Source organism: Chaetomium tenue, assembly GCF_020726465.1.
Source record: "Chaetomium tenue strain MPI-SDFR-AT-0079 chromosome Unknown F5144scaffold_1, whole genome shotgun sequence".
Taxonomy (NCBI): domain Eukaryota; kingdom Fungi; phylum Ascomycota; class Sordariomycetes; order Sordariales; family Chaetomiaceae; genus Chaetomium; species Chaetomium tenue.
Window position 1 is genome coordinate 1713135 of NW_027117329.1, and position 14474 is coordinate 1727608.

The window sequence follows — 14474 nt, forward strand, 5'->3', positions numbered from 1 at the left end:
CCACCACACAGTACTTTCCATTCCCCACTGAGTTGTAGAGGTATGCTGACCTCTGTCATCGGGTTGACGGAGACCTCAGACTTGGTCACGATACCTCAGCCAGCAAGCTTTCTTCGTTGTCGTGCAATTTGGCTTAGCAAACTTAGCTGCCGATCGGTGAATATCTGATCAACAGGCGGACTGCAGCCATGCAGCACGTAGCTTTCCCGCTTTGACATCTCAACCACTCAACCAGTCCTCTTCCTCCTTAGGTTGGGAAAGGTGTGATAGCCAAGTCGTGCATATTTTGGCCATGAGCAACCCTCCCTCAAACGTGACTCCCCTCTCCTCCCGACGAGTAGCGGCCCGCACCCAAACGATCCTACCGGCACACGTAAGAGACAAACCTTAAACACATTGCAGCGATCTCCCCTGTTCGCAACTGCCGTGACCCTCGCAAGCCAAACCCTATTCTTGCATGCACATGCATCGCTAAGACATCCCCGAGCGGCGGGGACGAACCGGAACCAAGAACAAGCCCAATTCGAAGCCGGCGGCAGGCAAGGGAGGGCAATGCAGAGCAGGGCAGGGCAGGGCAGGGCCGAGGTGAGGAGGGGACGGTTAATCATGCTCAACCCCCATCCACCTACCGTCCACCAGCAGCACGAGCGCCCGCTCGAACGGACTGAGCTCCGGTGAAAACCGCCGACCCGCCGCAGATCGACCTCTTCGAAGATGGACAAGGGCCAAAGACTGGGCGGTTTAACCAGGTTCGGAAGGACGGTGATGAAGGAACAGCTGGAAGCGCCCCCCCAAAGTCCCCGAAGTGACGACTTTGACGTTTTGGGAAATATCCCAATCCGGACAGCACGCATCGTCACATTGGAACTTGACACGGCGGCGGGCGGTCAACCCCGACCCCACGGAAATCCGACTGTTCGGATTCGTAACCCCTAGACGCGCCAATGGAACGGCACGTGGGGGAGTGATGGGCTGGGCGGATGCTTGATGATAAACTATCACGCCACTGCCCCCCAATCTCGCACTAATAAGACATCGTTACATATCTGTCACGTCCCTGCCCAGGCTTGGACAATCTGCTCAAGGAGCAGGCTCCGGTCTCGTCACAGGGGCACAAGGGCACGAGATAGGTAACTCGGTCCTCTCCTCCCCTGACCGCGCCGAACATCCCCGAGCAGACGGCCCGAAGAACGACGGGGGAGGCTCTTGGCTTTCGTTATCATAACTCCCACATATCCCACGACGTCGTGGGGGTGGGGGGTGACCGCAACCTCACGTTGGGAGTTGTGCAAACAACACACAACACCACCAACGTCCCTCACATGTCAATGGTAATGCTGCGGGAGAATGAGTTAGTTAAGCAAAAAGGCAACCCACCAGACCGCTCCCTCGGGACCGAGCATCTTGCCCATCTTGCCCATCCCGCGCATCCATACCCAAAACCTACCATGTGGCGTCCGGCAGTTCACTTGGATTGTCTTTCGGTTCGGTTTCGTTTCTCCCAAGCATCCGAGACACGCACAGCCAGCTAGTTAGTAACAGAGTTAATCCCAACTTCAGTTCATCAAACAGACAGATAGTTAGACAGACAGACAGATCCTTTGCCAAGGGGGAGAGAAAAGGAGGCACGAAACGAAACGGGGGGAGACGGCACTAACTAACTCACTACCCTGGGCGGTGAGACAAGCCAGCCAGGCAATTCCAAATTCCAAATTCCAAATCATCCAATTCCAAATCACTAACTCACCACAAAGGCCTGGGGGGGGGGGGGGGGGGTCAACAACTAGTGTAATCCCAAATCCCAATTCCAAATCCAACGTCCCGGGGGATTTACTGTGTAAGGGAAAGAGAAGGTTCGAGCCCCAGTCGACAGGGTAACTCGAAAACGCGCCAAAAACCAGCCAGGGGCGGCACGCTCCCGACGGCGCAGCAGCAGCAAGTCGCGCTTCTCCATCTCACCTTGACACCACCTTGACACCCACCCACTGCCCCCCCTCCCTCGCTCGGCAAGTCTTTTTGGACCCCCGCTTGGGGAGCGCGGAAGACAGCCGGACCAGGTCCCCGGGTACGACAGGAGCAAGGGGGGGTTGCGCTGGTTTGGTCACGTTTTTTTTTTACACTAGTGTAGCGTAGCGAGGTGGAGGTCGAGGAGCCTGGGAGCTGAGGGAGCCGCGACGAGCGGTGTGCGGCGGCTGGGTCCGGGGAGGAGGTTGCCGGGGGGAGGGCCGGGAGCCGGGGTCCGGAGTCCCGGGTTCCGAGGGCCGGACCATGGGCGGGTTGGGCGGAAGGTTCAGCCCTTCCGGGGGCGGCAGGGTTGGGGACACACGGAGGCTGGGCTGGTTGGCTGGGTTCTTTCGTGGTTAACTATTGGGTGTCGTGTTTTTGGTACGGGACGGGTTCCCTGGCTGGGTTGGGGTTGGGAGAGATGGTAATCGCTGGAAGAGGGAAATTGGATGACAGATGACAACGGCCGCTTGCAACGAGGCCGGGAGGAGCCGGATTTGCGTCGAAAGGACCGTTGGCGTTGGCGGAAAAAGCAAACCACTCTTTCCGTTCGCCCGAAATTCGAGTTTGAAGGTTGAGTTTGACAGAACGAGGAGAAAGAGGGTGGTCCACGCAAGTCTCGCACTTGGTTTGGTCAGGCCAACACCTTCTTGCGAGAAAACTTGCCGCCATCCCTGGACGATATTATCTGCTTTCATTCGCGATCAACTAACTAACCAGGGATTGAGCATTCCCGGGCCGAGTGTGGGTTTGACAGGACGGCGGTTTGCCGAGCCTTCCACAGAAGACACCTTTGGGGTTCTTCTCTTGTTGGTCTCTCTTTTAGCCGACCCTGTCCAAGGCCAACACACACACCAGAGGGAAGGATGCCGTGTCGGCCGACCGGTGTGAATGCAAGCTGCGAGAGCACAGACTGGGCTGTTGCAGCGAGAAGACCTGTTCGCAAGTTGATTGATGGATCGTCTTTTAGGATTCTGGCTGTTGCTGCAGTCCAAAGGACGACGCGTCACTAACTCAACTTAACTCCGGCGCCGTTGGGGGGGCTGAAAGAAAAGAGAAAAAAATGCATAAAAGAATGTCGATATCTCATTGGCAGATCTCGATGGGATTTCGGAAGCAGGCGTCGTCCGTGCCGGCCAAGGGAAAGAACGGAAGGATGCGGAAAAGGTCCACATGGCTTCCGTCGCTACAAAGTATACTTTGTATGTACAGCGTGGGTAGGACTTTGATGTTTACCTTGTCTGTGCGCCTTGGCCAACGCACACAGCATGCCCCATGCGGTCTTTTCTCCAAGTGTACTTCGTTTCGTACTTCATGCGGGCATCGTCGAAAGAAAGATGGCGGGGATGAGATGGCGTGGTTTGGCGAGAGACGAGGAATGCGAAAGGCCGCTAAAGAACGAGAGATCGGGGTAACTAAGAATTAGTGTAGATGTCTAGAATGAGAACACCAGTTGTGAGCCAAACGCGAGTCGAGATCTGAGACATAATGGATGCCTGGCGTTGTCAGGTCTCGGGTCTCATAGCCAAATGCAGCATGGACGCCTCCAAGTTCTCGTTCGCATTTTGGGATTGACCATGTCAAAAAAGAGAGGGAGTGAGGCCTTGGCGAGAAGCTCCAAGCTCCTTGCTTTCCCTTTCTGCAAGTCGAATCAGCATTGTGCGCTGTCTGGCCAGTGCAAAGTTGGGGACGGACAAATTGCTCTTGTGTGTGCGGGGCGTGTGGGTCCACAGGTGGGGGAAGAATCGGCTGGGGGAGATCCTGCCCCACCAAAGCTCGCACCAAGTGGGGTACAGCATGCCCGCTCGGGCCAAGACTGGTTGGCTCTGACCTGAAATCCTAACCCGGTTGCCCCACCCGTTGACCTCGACTTGGGAAAGAAGGGGAGAGGCTCAGGTTTGCGACTGCCTGTCTGGTGTGCTCAGTATCGGAGAAGGAAGGAACTTGAGAAGGGCCGGAAGAAATGGAAATTGGTGAAGATTTTTCTTCTACTGTCCTACATACGTAGATCGGAGATGGAAGAAACGGTTCGGTGAACAAGTGGGAGGGTGTTCATCCAGATCTTGAGCTGCTTTGGGTCTCTGCAACGGTAACCGTCCCCTAAAATAAGAATCTGCAAGTTTGAGATTTGACTTCCGCTGAGCCCAGAGTTCAACGTTCCATTGCCCTCCTTGCCAGTGAAGTCAAATTTCAACCCAGGACAACGGTAGCGTCCAGCAGTCCTCTCGGTTCTCGAGCCAACAGAAGAACCAAAATCCCTCACAAGAAAACACCCAGCGCGACCCTAGGAACGCACGCCATGCTCTTATCCCCTGCCACACACACACACTTGCATCCTTGATTGACTTGCGGGGCGCACTTCTCCTCCGGCCTATCCAATCTAATCGACAAACAGCTCGCTTCTTCAACCCTACTGTATCGGATGTATGCGTTGTCAAGGTCAGGGAAACACTTGCGCACTACTGCAAAGTCAAGCCTCCGGGTGGACTCGCCTATACAGTAGCTACCGGGTTGCACGCCTAACAAGGTAAGGTGGGTCGAACTTTTGCAAAAGAAGGAAAAACACCACACATAAGGCGTCATGAGGAAGCAGGAGCTGAGTTTTGGTTGGGTTTTTATTTGTTTGTCCTTGTGAAAGCACGTCTACCTTCCGACAACTTCCTTTTGGTGATGGGAAGATCTCCTGGTTAGGCAAGGTGGGGGGGATGGGGGTAACAGACCACAACGCCGCCACGCCCTATCCAAGGTGTAATGACATCGGGTTCTTTTCCTCCCATGGGCCATTTGCCTTTCTCGTCCACTTTTCCACCTCGGTCGTGGGTTAACCTTCGACCTCGCTAGCGCTTCCGCGCTTTGACTATCCTGGAGGCATCCCCTTCCCGCCATGATTCTGAGAGCCGCCGCGGTCTGAAACAAAAACTCTCTCCCGAGATAGAAAAGAACAAAAAGGAAAAGAAAAGTGCACCCCTCTCCATGATTTGGATGGATATTTACGCCCCAATGATGCCCTCTTTTGGTTCATGCGCCATTCGCCGGACGGAGAGTCGGTATGTGTCTGGTGGTCCAAGGAAAAATAAATGGTGGTGGGTATGATCAAGAAATCGGAAGAGACCGGGATGGCGGCTGTCGGTGACCCGAACGGAATGCTTTCAAAGCTGCAAGAGATTGCCACTGTGCATATCGGTCCGAGATGACCGGTTTGGCCCTCCTTCGAGCGCGAAATGGTATGGGAAGAAGCAAGAGTGTGCGAACCACGACAGGTTTCGGTGGCGAGAAGAGCTGCGGCAAAAAAAGAGGTTGCTGTCGCCGCTCATAATATGGCACACCCCCGGCTGCGGCGTTCTCGACGATAACGGCCCTTTTCTGACTGGGAGTTTGAGTCGGTCCTCCTGGACGCTTCGTACTTGCTGCTGCCTGTGGGTGACAGCGGTTGAGAGGCCGCTTGTCGTTGCCGCCGCAGAATCCTAACCACGTCGTAGAAGGCCTTGTCAACATTGATGTAATTTTTGGCTGAAGCCTCGACGAATTCGCATCCGAGTTCGCGCGCTAGCGCATGCCCCTCCTGCGTCGAGACTTCCCGGTCGGCGATGCGGTCGCTCTTGTTTCCAACGAGCATGATGGGGACGGGTGCGGATGGGTTGGCAGCCGAGATCGGCGACCCGGGGTACGAGGGCGACGAGGCTGTTGACTCCTTGACCCTCTGAATCTGGTGGTGGAACCGCTTAATGCGCGTGAAAGACGATCGCGACGAGATGCTGTAAACCAGGACGAAACCCTCGCCATCGCGGATCCACTGGTCTCGTAGTGCTGTGTACTCTTCTTGTCCGGCCGTGTCCAACACTTCTAGCATGCACGCCTGGTTGTCTATCACGGCCTGCTTCCGGTACGAATCCTCAATGGTAGGGTCGTACTAATGGACGGTATGTCAGCGAGCGTTCTATGCAGCAACCGCATCGTGGCGCTAGGGAAATCTTGTCCGAGCAGCCGTAGCAGCGTCATAGGAGGGTGAGCGGGGAGTCAATGACATGAGCGTACCGTTTCGACGAAATGCTGCAGGCAGAGCTGGATTGTGAGGGCTGTCTTCCCTACACCACCGTCTCCGAGCACCACCAGTTTGTATAGTACCATTTTGCCCGCCATTTTTGCTGTGTTTCTGAGGGATCGCGCTGCCGTTCGGTGTTTGGGCGAGTTGTGCGGTTATCGGATGGGGGGAACCAGCAGGACGGCGAGAAGGTGGCACCGAGCTCAGGGGGAGCTAGGATCAGCCGAGGAGGGGCTCAACGAGATGTGCAGCACCCTTAAAATAAAAATAAAAAGAGAACACGGCTTCGACGACAGGGCGATGACAACCAAGATGCACTTTCTTCGCGTTGACCTAGGCTCGGACAGGAGAATAGCGCAAGAGGTGGGAGCGAGAAGTGGAATGAGACGGGATTCTCGGCGGCGGCGAGATGTCGGTGGTCGGCGGAAATCCTCTCTGCAAGCGGGAAAAGAGGGACAGCGATAACTTGCCGGGGTTAGGTGGTTTAGGGATGGCTTGGGGCTGGCGGTGGACAAGCAAGCCTTTGGTGATGGAGAGCTGTGGAGCAAGTATTGACCAAACGGGTGGTCTCGTCTTTTCGAAGCAACAGGGAGCCTCTTGCTGGGTGGTAGGGATTGCGCTGGGTATTGCTTGGCCAGACCCGGGGAACGATGTCGGGTGATTGCGAAGACGGGCTGGACTTGGCTAGGATAAAGGGCCACAGGGCAGCTGTCAGGGAAAGCCGAGAGCGCACGGGCAGCCGATTGATTCGGGATGGGAGCTGGGCGGAGGGAGGACAGGTGCCCTAGCTTTTCATGCTTTTGGCGCGGAGCTCAACTCACTAGACAAGATGGGGGAGGGGGGGACAAGGCCTGGGGTCGCAGGAACATATGTACAGATCCCGGGCTGGAGCGAGTTTTAAAAGGAGAGAGGAAGACGACGAACAAGGCGTCTCGTGCCCCGCCAAAACCGCCCGCACTTTTGCTTGCTTGCACCCACCCATTGGGGAGAATGTCCAGGATACCTAACTCGCAGACTCGGCGCTGCGCATCACCTCACCCCATGGCCTCTCCCACGGCCTATCCCATGCCCTCGTGGATGTGGGATCTGCTAGTAAAAGCAACGGGACCTGCCTCATGCCCTGCCCTGCCTGTGTAAGCAAGCAACTGCCCGGCTTGTGAAGATGTGGAGGTCCATGGCCCCCGCATTCCAGGGGAGCTCTTGCCTGGGCTGGACAGGACTTGCCATTATGGAAACCGCACCCCCGTTGGTTGCAGGAGCCGACCGAGCAAGGGCGTTTGCAGAGAGCGGGACTTGCCACAAGGCGAGCGGTCCCGTTGAAACCAGACCACCTCGCCAGAATGGAAGATCAGCCACTCCCTGCGCGCAGCTCCCCGCGGCTGCTGTTTCCCGTTTGGGTGCAGCCTGTCGCCAACCACACAACTCGACCTTAGTCGAAATATGGATGTAGTTAGTAGGGCTCCATTTTTGTTTGTGCGCCGCTGCACAAAGCCTCCAAAGATTGCAGATTTTTGATCTGTTCAGGCATGACCGGATGAGGCCCCGTTCAGCGCCTGCAACTCGATCACGACAGCAACAGGACGAAGACTGAATGAGGTCAATGCTAACTAACTCTCCCGATATCAATGACACCTACATCCATACCGACACACACGGTCTCCCCATATCCCCACAATTTGACCTGTTTATTAGTTGTCCAGCTGTCACTTTCAAATGCACCCCAGCGCGGGACGCCCGCTCCCGTGCGCAAGCGGTCTCCAATATCCAAGACCGACCGACCTCCAAGCCAGGATTTTCATTTTTTTTTCTGATAGGTTGCGCACGGCAAGAACCGCCAACAGAATTGCACCGTCTCGGCGGCCTCTGGCTTATCGGAATCCGCGATGGTGATCCGACCAGGCAAGAAGGCTAATCACTCGGGAACCCATCGAACGATTCCTCACATCTCATCCAGTTGGGCCGGACTGTGGGTAAAACAGTCGTGCGGTCGACAACTTCCAGGTTGAGTCGGCGGGTCCGGATGCCGGTGCCGACCCGTTGGGGCGATATGGCCACTCTCCGCGACCAATCCTTCTGGCCTCGATCATGCCCTTGACGGGCCGACTGCAGGGTCGCGGCAAGGACAAACACTGAGTGAATTTCGGAGACATCGAGTACCTCGGCAACAGCTCGAGTCGAGTTGAAGGATGGTGACAAAGTTGTCTAGGTGAGTCGAGGAGAGGGCAGCACCCAACGCTTGGCCAAGACTCCCGTCAAAGTTCAGACACCTCTCCCTGCAACACCTAGGCGACCTACGAATCTGACTCGTCGATGTTTCGGTCTTGAAATGGCAGCGGCTTGAATCTGCGAGCCCAGCCGTAACCGTCACCTTAACATGTGCCCCGTGCAGACGGCAGACGCGCACAGGTCGCAGCTTGACGGCCCCAAGTCACCCGGGGTACTGGATACCTGCAGGTGCTCGAAGCTCCCTTCCGGCGGGGTTGAGGGGCAACAAGCCCGGGTTCCCGTACAAACCGGATACCGGCGTTGGCCCAATCGGGGCGAGTCACACACGCCCGGAATGGACGAGGCCTTGCAAGCTGTTTTCTGTCAACCCACTTCCCGTCGGATTTCTAGCTGCATGTTGTGAAGCACAACTAAGCTCTCCAGTCAAACGAGCTGACGCCGTGCTTGCGCGGATTGCATGCACACCGCAATGGCGGACCCTGTGTGTGCGGCGGCCGACGGCTCAGATCGATCGAGAAGGACCACCCAAATGCTGAAACGGGCGAGACACGGTGCTCGACGCAATAGCTCACTTTCCCCGCGCCTGCTCGGCATCGCTGTCCGGTCCGCACTTGGCAGAAATGGAGCACGAGACCTCTCACCTGCTGCGGACCCAAAAGCTTCAAGCATGAAGCTTGAAGGTTCGCACAAGCCTGCTTGGCTCTCAGTGCGATGAAAGCTTTCTCCCGCCATCGCATACCCCCCCTGGTCTAGAGGCGGCCCCATGGCCCGGACGGCCCTCGTCGAACTCGGTATTATTCGGTGGTGTGTGCGCCTGTGTTTGCTCTCAGGCGCATGGACCTCGAAAGTATCGATACGACCGCTTCAGGCATGCCTCTGACTCGGGCCAAGACGTGCTCGCCGTTCTCCTAAAGCAGGCCGTCCCATGGCCATGGTGTCTGTGATACCCGACATGGCGACGATCCACGGGCGTTCTTTGCGTTGCCGAGACGCGCATGCTGTTAACCTAGGCTTAGTATGGTGATTGCACAGAACACGAAAGCAACGTTTCGCGTGTCCCCTGGAGAGTTTGAGTCGGCATTTCACCCGCGACGCAAGATGTGAGAATCGAGCAACGCACGTGGCGGCACGCCTCTTTTTCATTGTTCGGTCGTCGACTCGAACTGTTTTATATCCGTCTTACGAACATGGGTAGTAGCCGCCGAGTCTGGTCTTGGACATGAGCTTGACCAAGAGAGATACCGAAAGAAGTTCACCAGCGCAACGCCAATTGTTGCTTCACCAACCAATGGGGTTCAAAGTCTACGCCCCATGTTGTGGGCAAGGCCATCTACCGAACCAGAACCACGAGCCCCACGAGCCCGCTTCTCGGTCCGGGGATTGAATGGACCGCCGGCTCCGAAGCGGATAGATCTGGAACGCCAACCCCATCACCGCCTTCAAAGACATTCTTCTCTCATTCGACAATTCAAACCGTGCTGTTAACATAGGGAACCGGCGAGCCAAAGGGTCTCGAGCACCGAAAAGAGATTTCTCACACCAGAAGCCGCTTCGCGACCTCCTCGAAACCTCCCTCCCCTTCGGCAACCCATACATCAACCCATTCTCTCGCTTGCACGTACCTCTCCTCATCCGGCTTCCACTCCTCCTCCCCAGGCCGCTCGACGTACACCGTCCGCATCCCGTACCCCCTCGCGGCCGCTAGATCCTTCAGGTGCGCCGCCACCATAGCCACTTGTGACTGCTCTAGCTCCAACATCCTACACGCACCCAGATACACCTCCCCACTCGGTTTGTACTGCTTGAAGTCCTCGGCCGAAATCAGCCGGCCCAGCCCCAGCTGCGCGTGCGCGTTCATGTCCTCCAGCAGCGCCGTGTTGCCATTCGACAAGCTCGCCGTGGCGAATCCCCCGTTCAGCCGTCGCATGCCGGCCACGACGTCAGCCCATGGCGTTAGGAAATGCCAGCTTCGGTTGAGCGCGTCCAACTCCTGCTCGTCGTACACCCCCGCCAGACCCCATTCCTCAAGCAGCGAGACGAGGCTCTCGCGGTGCAGCGTGTCCACGTCCTTCCACGGCGTCGTGCCCGGCACAAAGGACCGCGTGAAGCTGCTGTAGGCGTTGCGCCAGGACTGCGCGAAGGCGGCCCAGTCGTCCCTCGTGAGGGACTCGAGGCGCGATCGGGTGGCTTCCGGCAGCGTGGGGAAGGCTGGGGAGGTGAGCTTGTCCGTGGCGGCGGCGGTGAGGGCGGATGTGATGGAGCTGCGCCAGTCGACGGCTGTGCCGAAGAGGTCGAAGGTTAGGGCTTTGATGGTTGGTGCGAGGGAGTGGGTGGAGGACATTGTGGGTTGTTAAGGGGGGGTGGAAACTGGGTGTTGGTTGGTTGTGCCCTGGGATGGGAGGGAATGTGCGTATCGTGAGGGTTATCTTGGAGTGTCTGAGAACACACTGGTAAGCACACAGGTAAGTTTAAGTTGACCGTAAAGGGCATATACTGTTAACTGTCGCCGTCTCTCCTTCCAGGTGAGTCATTGGGTATGACGACAAAATAGCCGATATCACATGCCACCGACGCCCTCCGATGACATTTGGAGTCGCCCGGGTGCGGAGAAGCGGGGTCCGACCGATGCCGGACGGAGCTGATACTTCGGGGGTAGGGGTAGGTAGATCCTAGTGATCGGAGGTTGGGGGCATCAAGAGTGTTGAGTGGTGCTTATCGAAAGTTAGTATCAGCTTCCCTTGCCATGGCACCATTCGGCGGTTTGCTGTCATTGCCAGCGACGCCGGTCGGGTCATATTTCAGCCCGCGTGATGGCAGGGAAGTCATTTCGATCTTGAACATCGCACTGACGATGCCTTGTCTCGTATCGAGAGTTTATCGTCCGATATCATCAACCCAGAATGACACCGTCTGTCATTCGGTATGTTTTAAGCGACCGGTCAGCTTCTAAGCATCACCGGTAACAACGCACCATAGCCGAGTATGACTCTTAGTTCAGATACGAATAATCTTCCGATCCGCTGAGCTTCTACTCATCACAATCTGCTGCTACCCCGTTATCACTGCCCGTACATGTCAGAGCTTCCCGAAGAACACCCACTGCCGTTATATGCGGGCGATCGAATCCCAACCACCTGACCAAGGAAGCCCCATGGCCATCACTCACTGCTCGCAGAATGCCCACAGCAGAGCAAGGGAGGCTGGAGTAACCCACAAATATACCACGTCTTGTGTGTGAAAACAACAACAGACGCCGCTAAACAACCCTCACGGAATATGATTTCGGCGGCCTACGACGTTAAAAGGCAGAAAGATCTAGCTCAAGACATCGAAATGAGGACCTCACACCACTGGCCTACGCGTGTTCTCAGTGTGTGCGAATTCGTTACCTTATTGTTGCTATAGCACTCAGTCTTGGCTTGTTTACTTTCCTCGGTCTTACCGTCATCCCGTCATCCCCCCCCCTTGGACTGTTACACATACCCCTATTGACCCAAGTTCTGTCACCGACACCAGTTCTGCTATCTCTTTTTGCTTTTTGCTTACCGAGCACGAGCCTTTCTGATTATACCAGCTCTCTTTTTTTCTTTCCGAGCCTGCCCCTTGTTTGCCACCAGATCTTTCGCCCCTTCGCCCACCGCCCACTCACCCGACACCGGTGATGGGGTGTGGTGTGTTTTATGGCTGCTTGATGCTCGGCTTGGTTGTTATGAGGCGGTTGATGCGGGGAGTGGGCTTCTTCTGTGTTATATGCTTGAGTTTGTCGCTGGGCTCGTGCGTGCCCTGGTGATTTAGAGGAGGCGGGGGGCAGTGGTTGTTTTGGAAACGGGTTGTGTTGCGGCAGTGTCGGTTGCTTTGGTTCGGCTCCGGGGAGAGGGAGGGAGAGCTGGAGGGAGGGAAGAGTTACTGGAAGAGCTGCCACGCGCACCGGAGATGGCGTGATTGTTTGGCGAGGGATGGGTGATGCGGTGGGAGCCATGGTGGTGGTCGCCGTCGATATTGCTGCTAACCTGATGGGCGTTAAGGCTGTCAATGGCTATGGACATGTAAGCCAGAGAAGGGGCGAGGGCAATATGTTCTTCGTCTCTCTTGCTTTGCACGGCATTGCTCCCATCATAGCACACTAAACACTAGACGAAACCCGAGACCGCCGCTTGCCGACTGTGATAGGCCCTGTGTTGGGTTCAAACAGCTCACGGATACGCAACGGCCCATGTGTCTTTAGGAGAGATAGTGAGCCTAGCAAGAACTCGGAACGCGCCAACACCAGGGAGATGGAGACCGGTTACCTCGCCTCGCTGAGAGACATACTCGGAACCGGCATTTCTTGGTTCACGGCCTCGCCCCTTGTTCATAACGATCAGTGAGTGCCTGTCATGAGCAGAGTGTATTGGATTCTGCAGATCGTCAGCAGTACGGGGCTCGTTGTGTCGATGATCACGTTCATGGTCAAGGTTAGGGGACATGGCATATTCCGAATCCTGCCCCCGTATCCCTCGGCGTAGAGACGGCAGCAAAACACAAACGGTGTTCATGATTTTGACGAAGGGTCTGTTACCCTTCAACACGTACGAGTCAGACGCCCCCACAAAGACGCTCGCTGGGACAGCCCCTGGTGTCTGATCGGGGGGTTTGGCTTCAGTCTCTGTCTCGCGGTGGGTTCTGGCTCGTAGGGTCCGTCCGCCCCGGATACGTTCCCCGGTTGTCGACCTTGATCAGATCGTGGGCCTACTGGGAGTGATCCATCGACACATGTCCCCATCGTACACCGAGATTGCTGACTTAATTCACCGGGTTGGTCACACGGAGGTTGGAATCCCTGGATATTAAACAACCCCTTCTGACCGAAGAGTTTTTTTTGCGCGGCTTTCACCGAGGGTACAGTTTACATAGACTATGTGAAGCGTTTCTGATAGAACAAAGTAGTTGTGTAGGTACTTTGGACGTGAGCCTGGTTCGGACAGCACACTTTATTCAGACCTCCTACCCCATTAACTCCGGCATCCCGCTCCCAATTAGCCAACCGGCTGTCGTTTTGAGTTTCTTGCAGCCGGAGATCAGCCGTTGTTAATCGGACTGAAGGAGGGTTGCAACCGGAGGTGTGCTGCCGCTGTGAGCTACCACCATGGACGGTTTATATGCAATGTACGTGATATCTCACACATGAGTTACATGTGATGCTCACCGGTTCACGACAGCATGCGCAAGGTTGCTGGCGGCCATTGCCCCTTTTCCTCGCATCGGCTTTGAGTAACGCTCTGAGCAAGGTAGATAATTGAGCATTGGACAGTTTGCTCATCCCGTTTGACGACTCTTCAGTCCTCTCAAACCCCAAGAAACCAAATAACTAAATCAGACGAGAGAATGTAGGGCTGTGAGCTTCCCGCAATTGAAGTACCGGGACACCAACGCCGTCACCTGCACAGCACAGGAAAGCGAGTTTCAGACCCTGGTGTGGAAGCGCGTCTTCATTTCTTCAACTCCCGTGTTTTCAGGGATATCTGCAGGCGTCACTTGCAGCGTAACAGTGCTCAACAAGCTGCCGCCAGGCTCGCTTGGACGGCCAGGGGGGTTCTGATTTCCGGAGACTCCGTGCGCCTTGCAGCAAGCAGGGTCAGGGATAACTCACTCGCCACGAGCCGCAGTTGGATGAGTAGAGACAGAGCGCGTGCGCGCGTGCTGCGCAAGCTGGTTATTTGTGGACGACAGAGGTAGGTCTTCCTTCCCTTTGGTAAACTTGAGGATTGTGACTGTGGATGAAACGCAAGTTGCTCAGAGTTGGTCGTTGGCTCTCAGAAACCGCCCAACTCGGCGTGTATCGCGGCACGATTGGAGCGTTTGTTGACCAACGAGAAGCCGAGGAAGCAACAAGCGATCCTTCGTCTCTGTGACGGAAATTCCAACATTGGGGAACGCAGCCGCCACAACGCCATGGGCCTCTTCCCCGGACCGGGGTTGGATCTCGAGTCAGTCTGGCCGCGGCTTGGCATACTGGGCCTCCGAGGATGGGCCGGAAAATGTTTATTTGCTTTTCTGTGACGAGTCGTTTCTCTATGTAGTTGTTTAGTGATGGCTGCGCGGGGCACTGTGACGGCTCAATGTACATACATACGTACAGATTAGTAGATTGGCGACAAACAGCAGGAGATCTGACAGCAGTTATTTGCAGGCCTGGCCACGGGTCCGTGTCTCACTTTAACCA

General features: G+C 56.0%; 5 protein-coding genes across 5 annotated transcripts; 1 reads left to right on the plus strand and 4 right to left on the minus strand.

Annotated features, from left to right (window-relative positions):
* Positions 1-143: 143 nt before the first annotated feature.
* Positions 144-1088, minus strand: F5144DRAFT_22685 (uncharacterized protein). The gene has a single exon (XM_066783177.1). The coding sequence runs from the start codon at positions 852-854 to the stop codon at positions 228-230; it is 627 nt and encodes a 208-aa protein (XP_066648086.1). The 5' UTR covers positions 855-1088; the 3' UTR covers positions 144-227.
* Positions 1089-5047: 3959 nt separating this feature from the next.
* Positions 5048-6471, minus strand: F5144DRAFT_22718 (ras-2 protein). Its single transcript, XM_066783181.1, has 2 exons — positions 6040-6471; positions 5048-5914 (listed from the first exon to the last, which is right to left on the minus strand). Exons 1-2 carry the CDS (start codon positions 6142-6144, stop codon positions 5315-5317), a joined length of 705 nt encoding a protein of 234 aa, XP_066648087.1. The 5' UTR covers positions 6145-6471; the 3' UTR covers positions 5048-5314.
* Positions 6472-7992: 1521 nt separating this feature from the next.
* Positions 7993-9144, minus strand: F5144DRAFT_588436 (uncharacterized protein; the record flags this gene model as incomplete). Its single annotated transcript, XM_066789928.1, has 5 exons — positions 7993-8248; positions 8281-8459; positions 8702-8715; positions 8751-9021; positions 9130-9144. The coding sequence occupies 5 exons, from the start codon at positions 9142-9144 to the stop codon at positions 7993-7995; spliced, it is 735 nt and encodes a 244-aa protein (XP_066648088.1).
* Positions 9145-9567: 423 nt separating this feature from the next.
* Positions 9568-10613, minus strand: F5144DRAFT_588437 (HAD-like domain-containing protein; the record flags this gene model as incomplete). Its single annotated transcript, XM_066789929.1, has 2 exons — positions 9568-9685; positions 9895-10613. The coding sequence occupies 2 exons, from the start codon at positions 10611-10613 to the stop codon at positions 9568-9570; spliced, it is 837 nt and encodes a 278-aa protein (XP_066648089.1).
* A 3027-nt stretch (positions 10614-13640) lies between these two features.
* F5144DRAFT_480639 (uncharacterized protein) lies at positions 13641-13850 on the plus strand (the record flags this gene model as incomplete). Its single annotated transcript, XM_066785241.1, has 1 exon — positions 13641-13850. A coding segment is annotated over one exon (210 nt), but the record flags the coding sequence as incomplete, so codon positions are not given.
* Positions 13851-14474: the final 624 nt, after the last annotated feature.

What these genes read in the sequence shown, in the direction of transcription:
- F5144DRAFT_22685 (XM_066783177.1), bottom strand. Translation starts at nt 854, where the DNA reads ATGCGTGCTGTCCGGATTGGGATATTTCCCAAAACGTCAAAGTCGTCA.
- F5144DRAFT_22718 (XM_066783181.1), bottom strand. Translation starts at nt 6,144, where the DNA reads ATGGCGGGCAAAATGGTACTATACAAACTGGTGGTGCTCGGAGACGGT. An exon ending in TGCAGCATTTCGTCGAAACG is followed by an intron (nt 5,915 to 6,039) that starts GTACGCTCATGT and finishes ACCGTCCATTAG; the next exon opens with TACGACCCTACCATTGAGGA.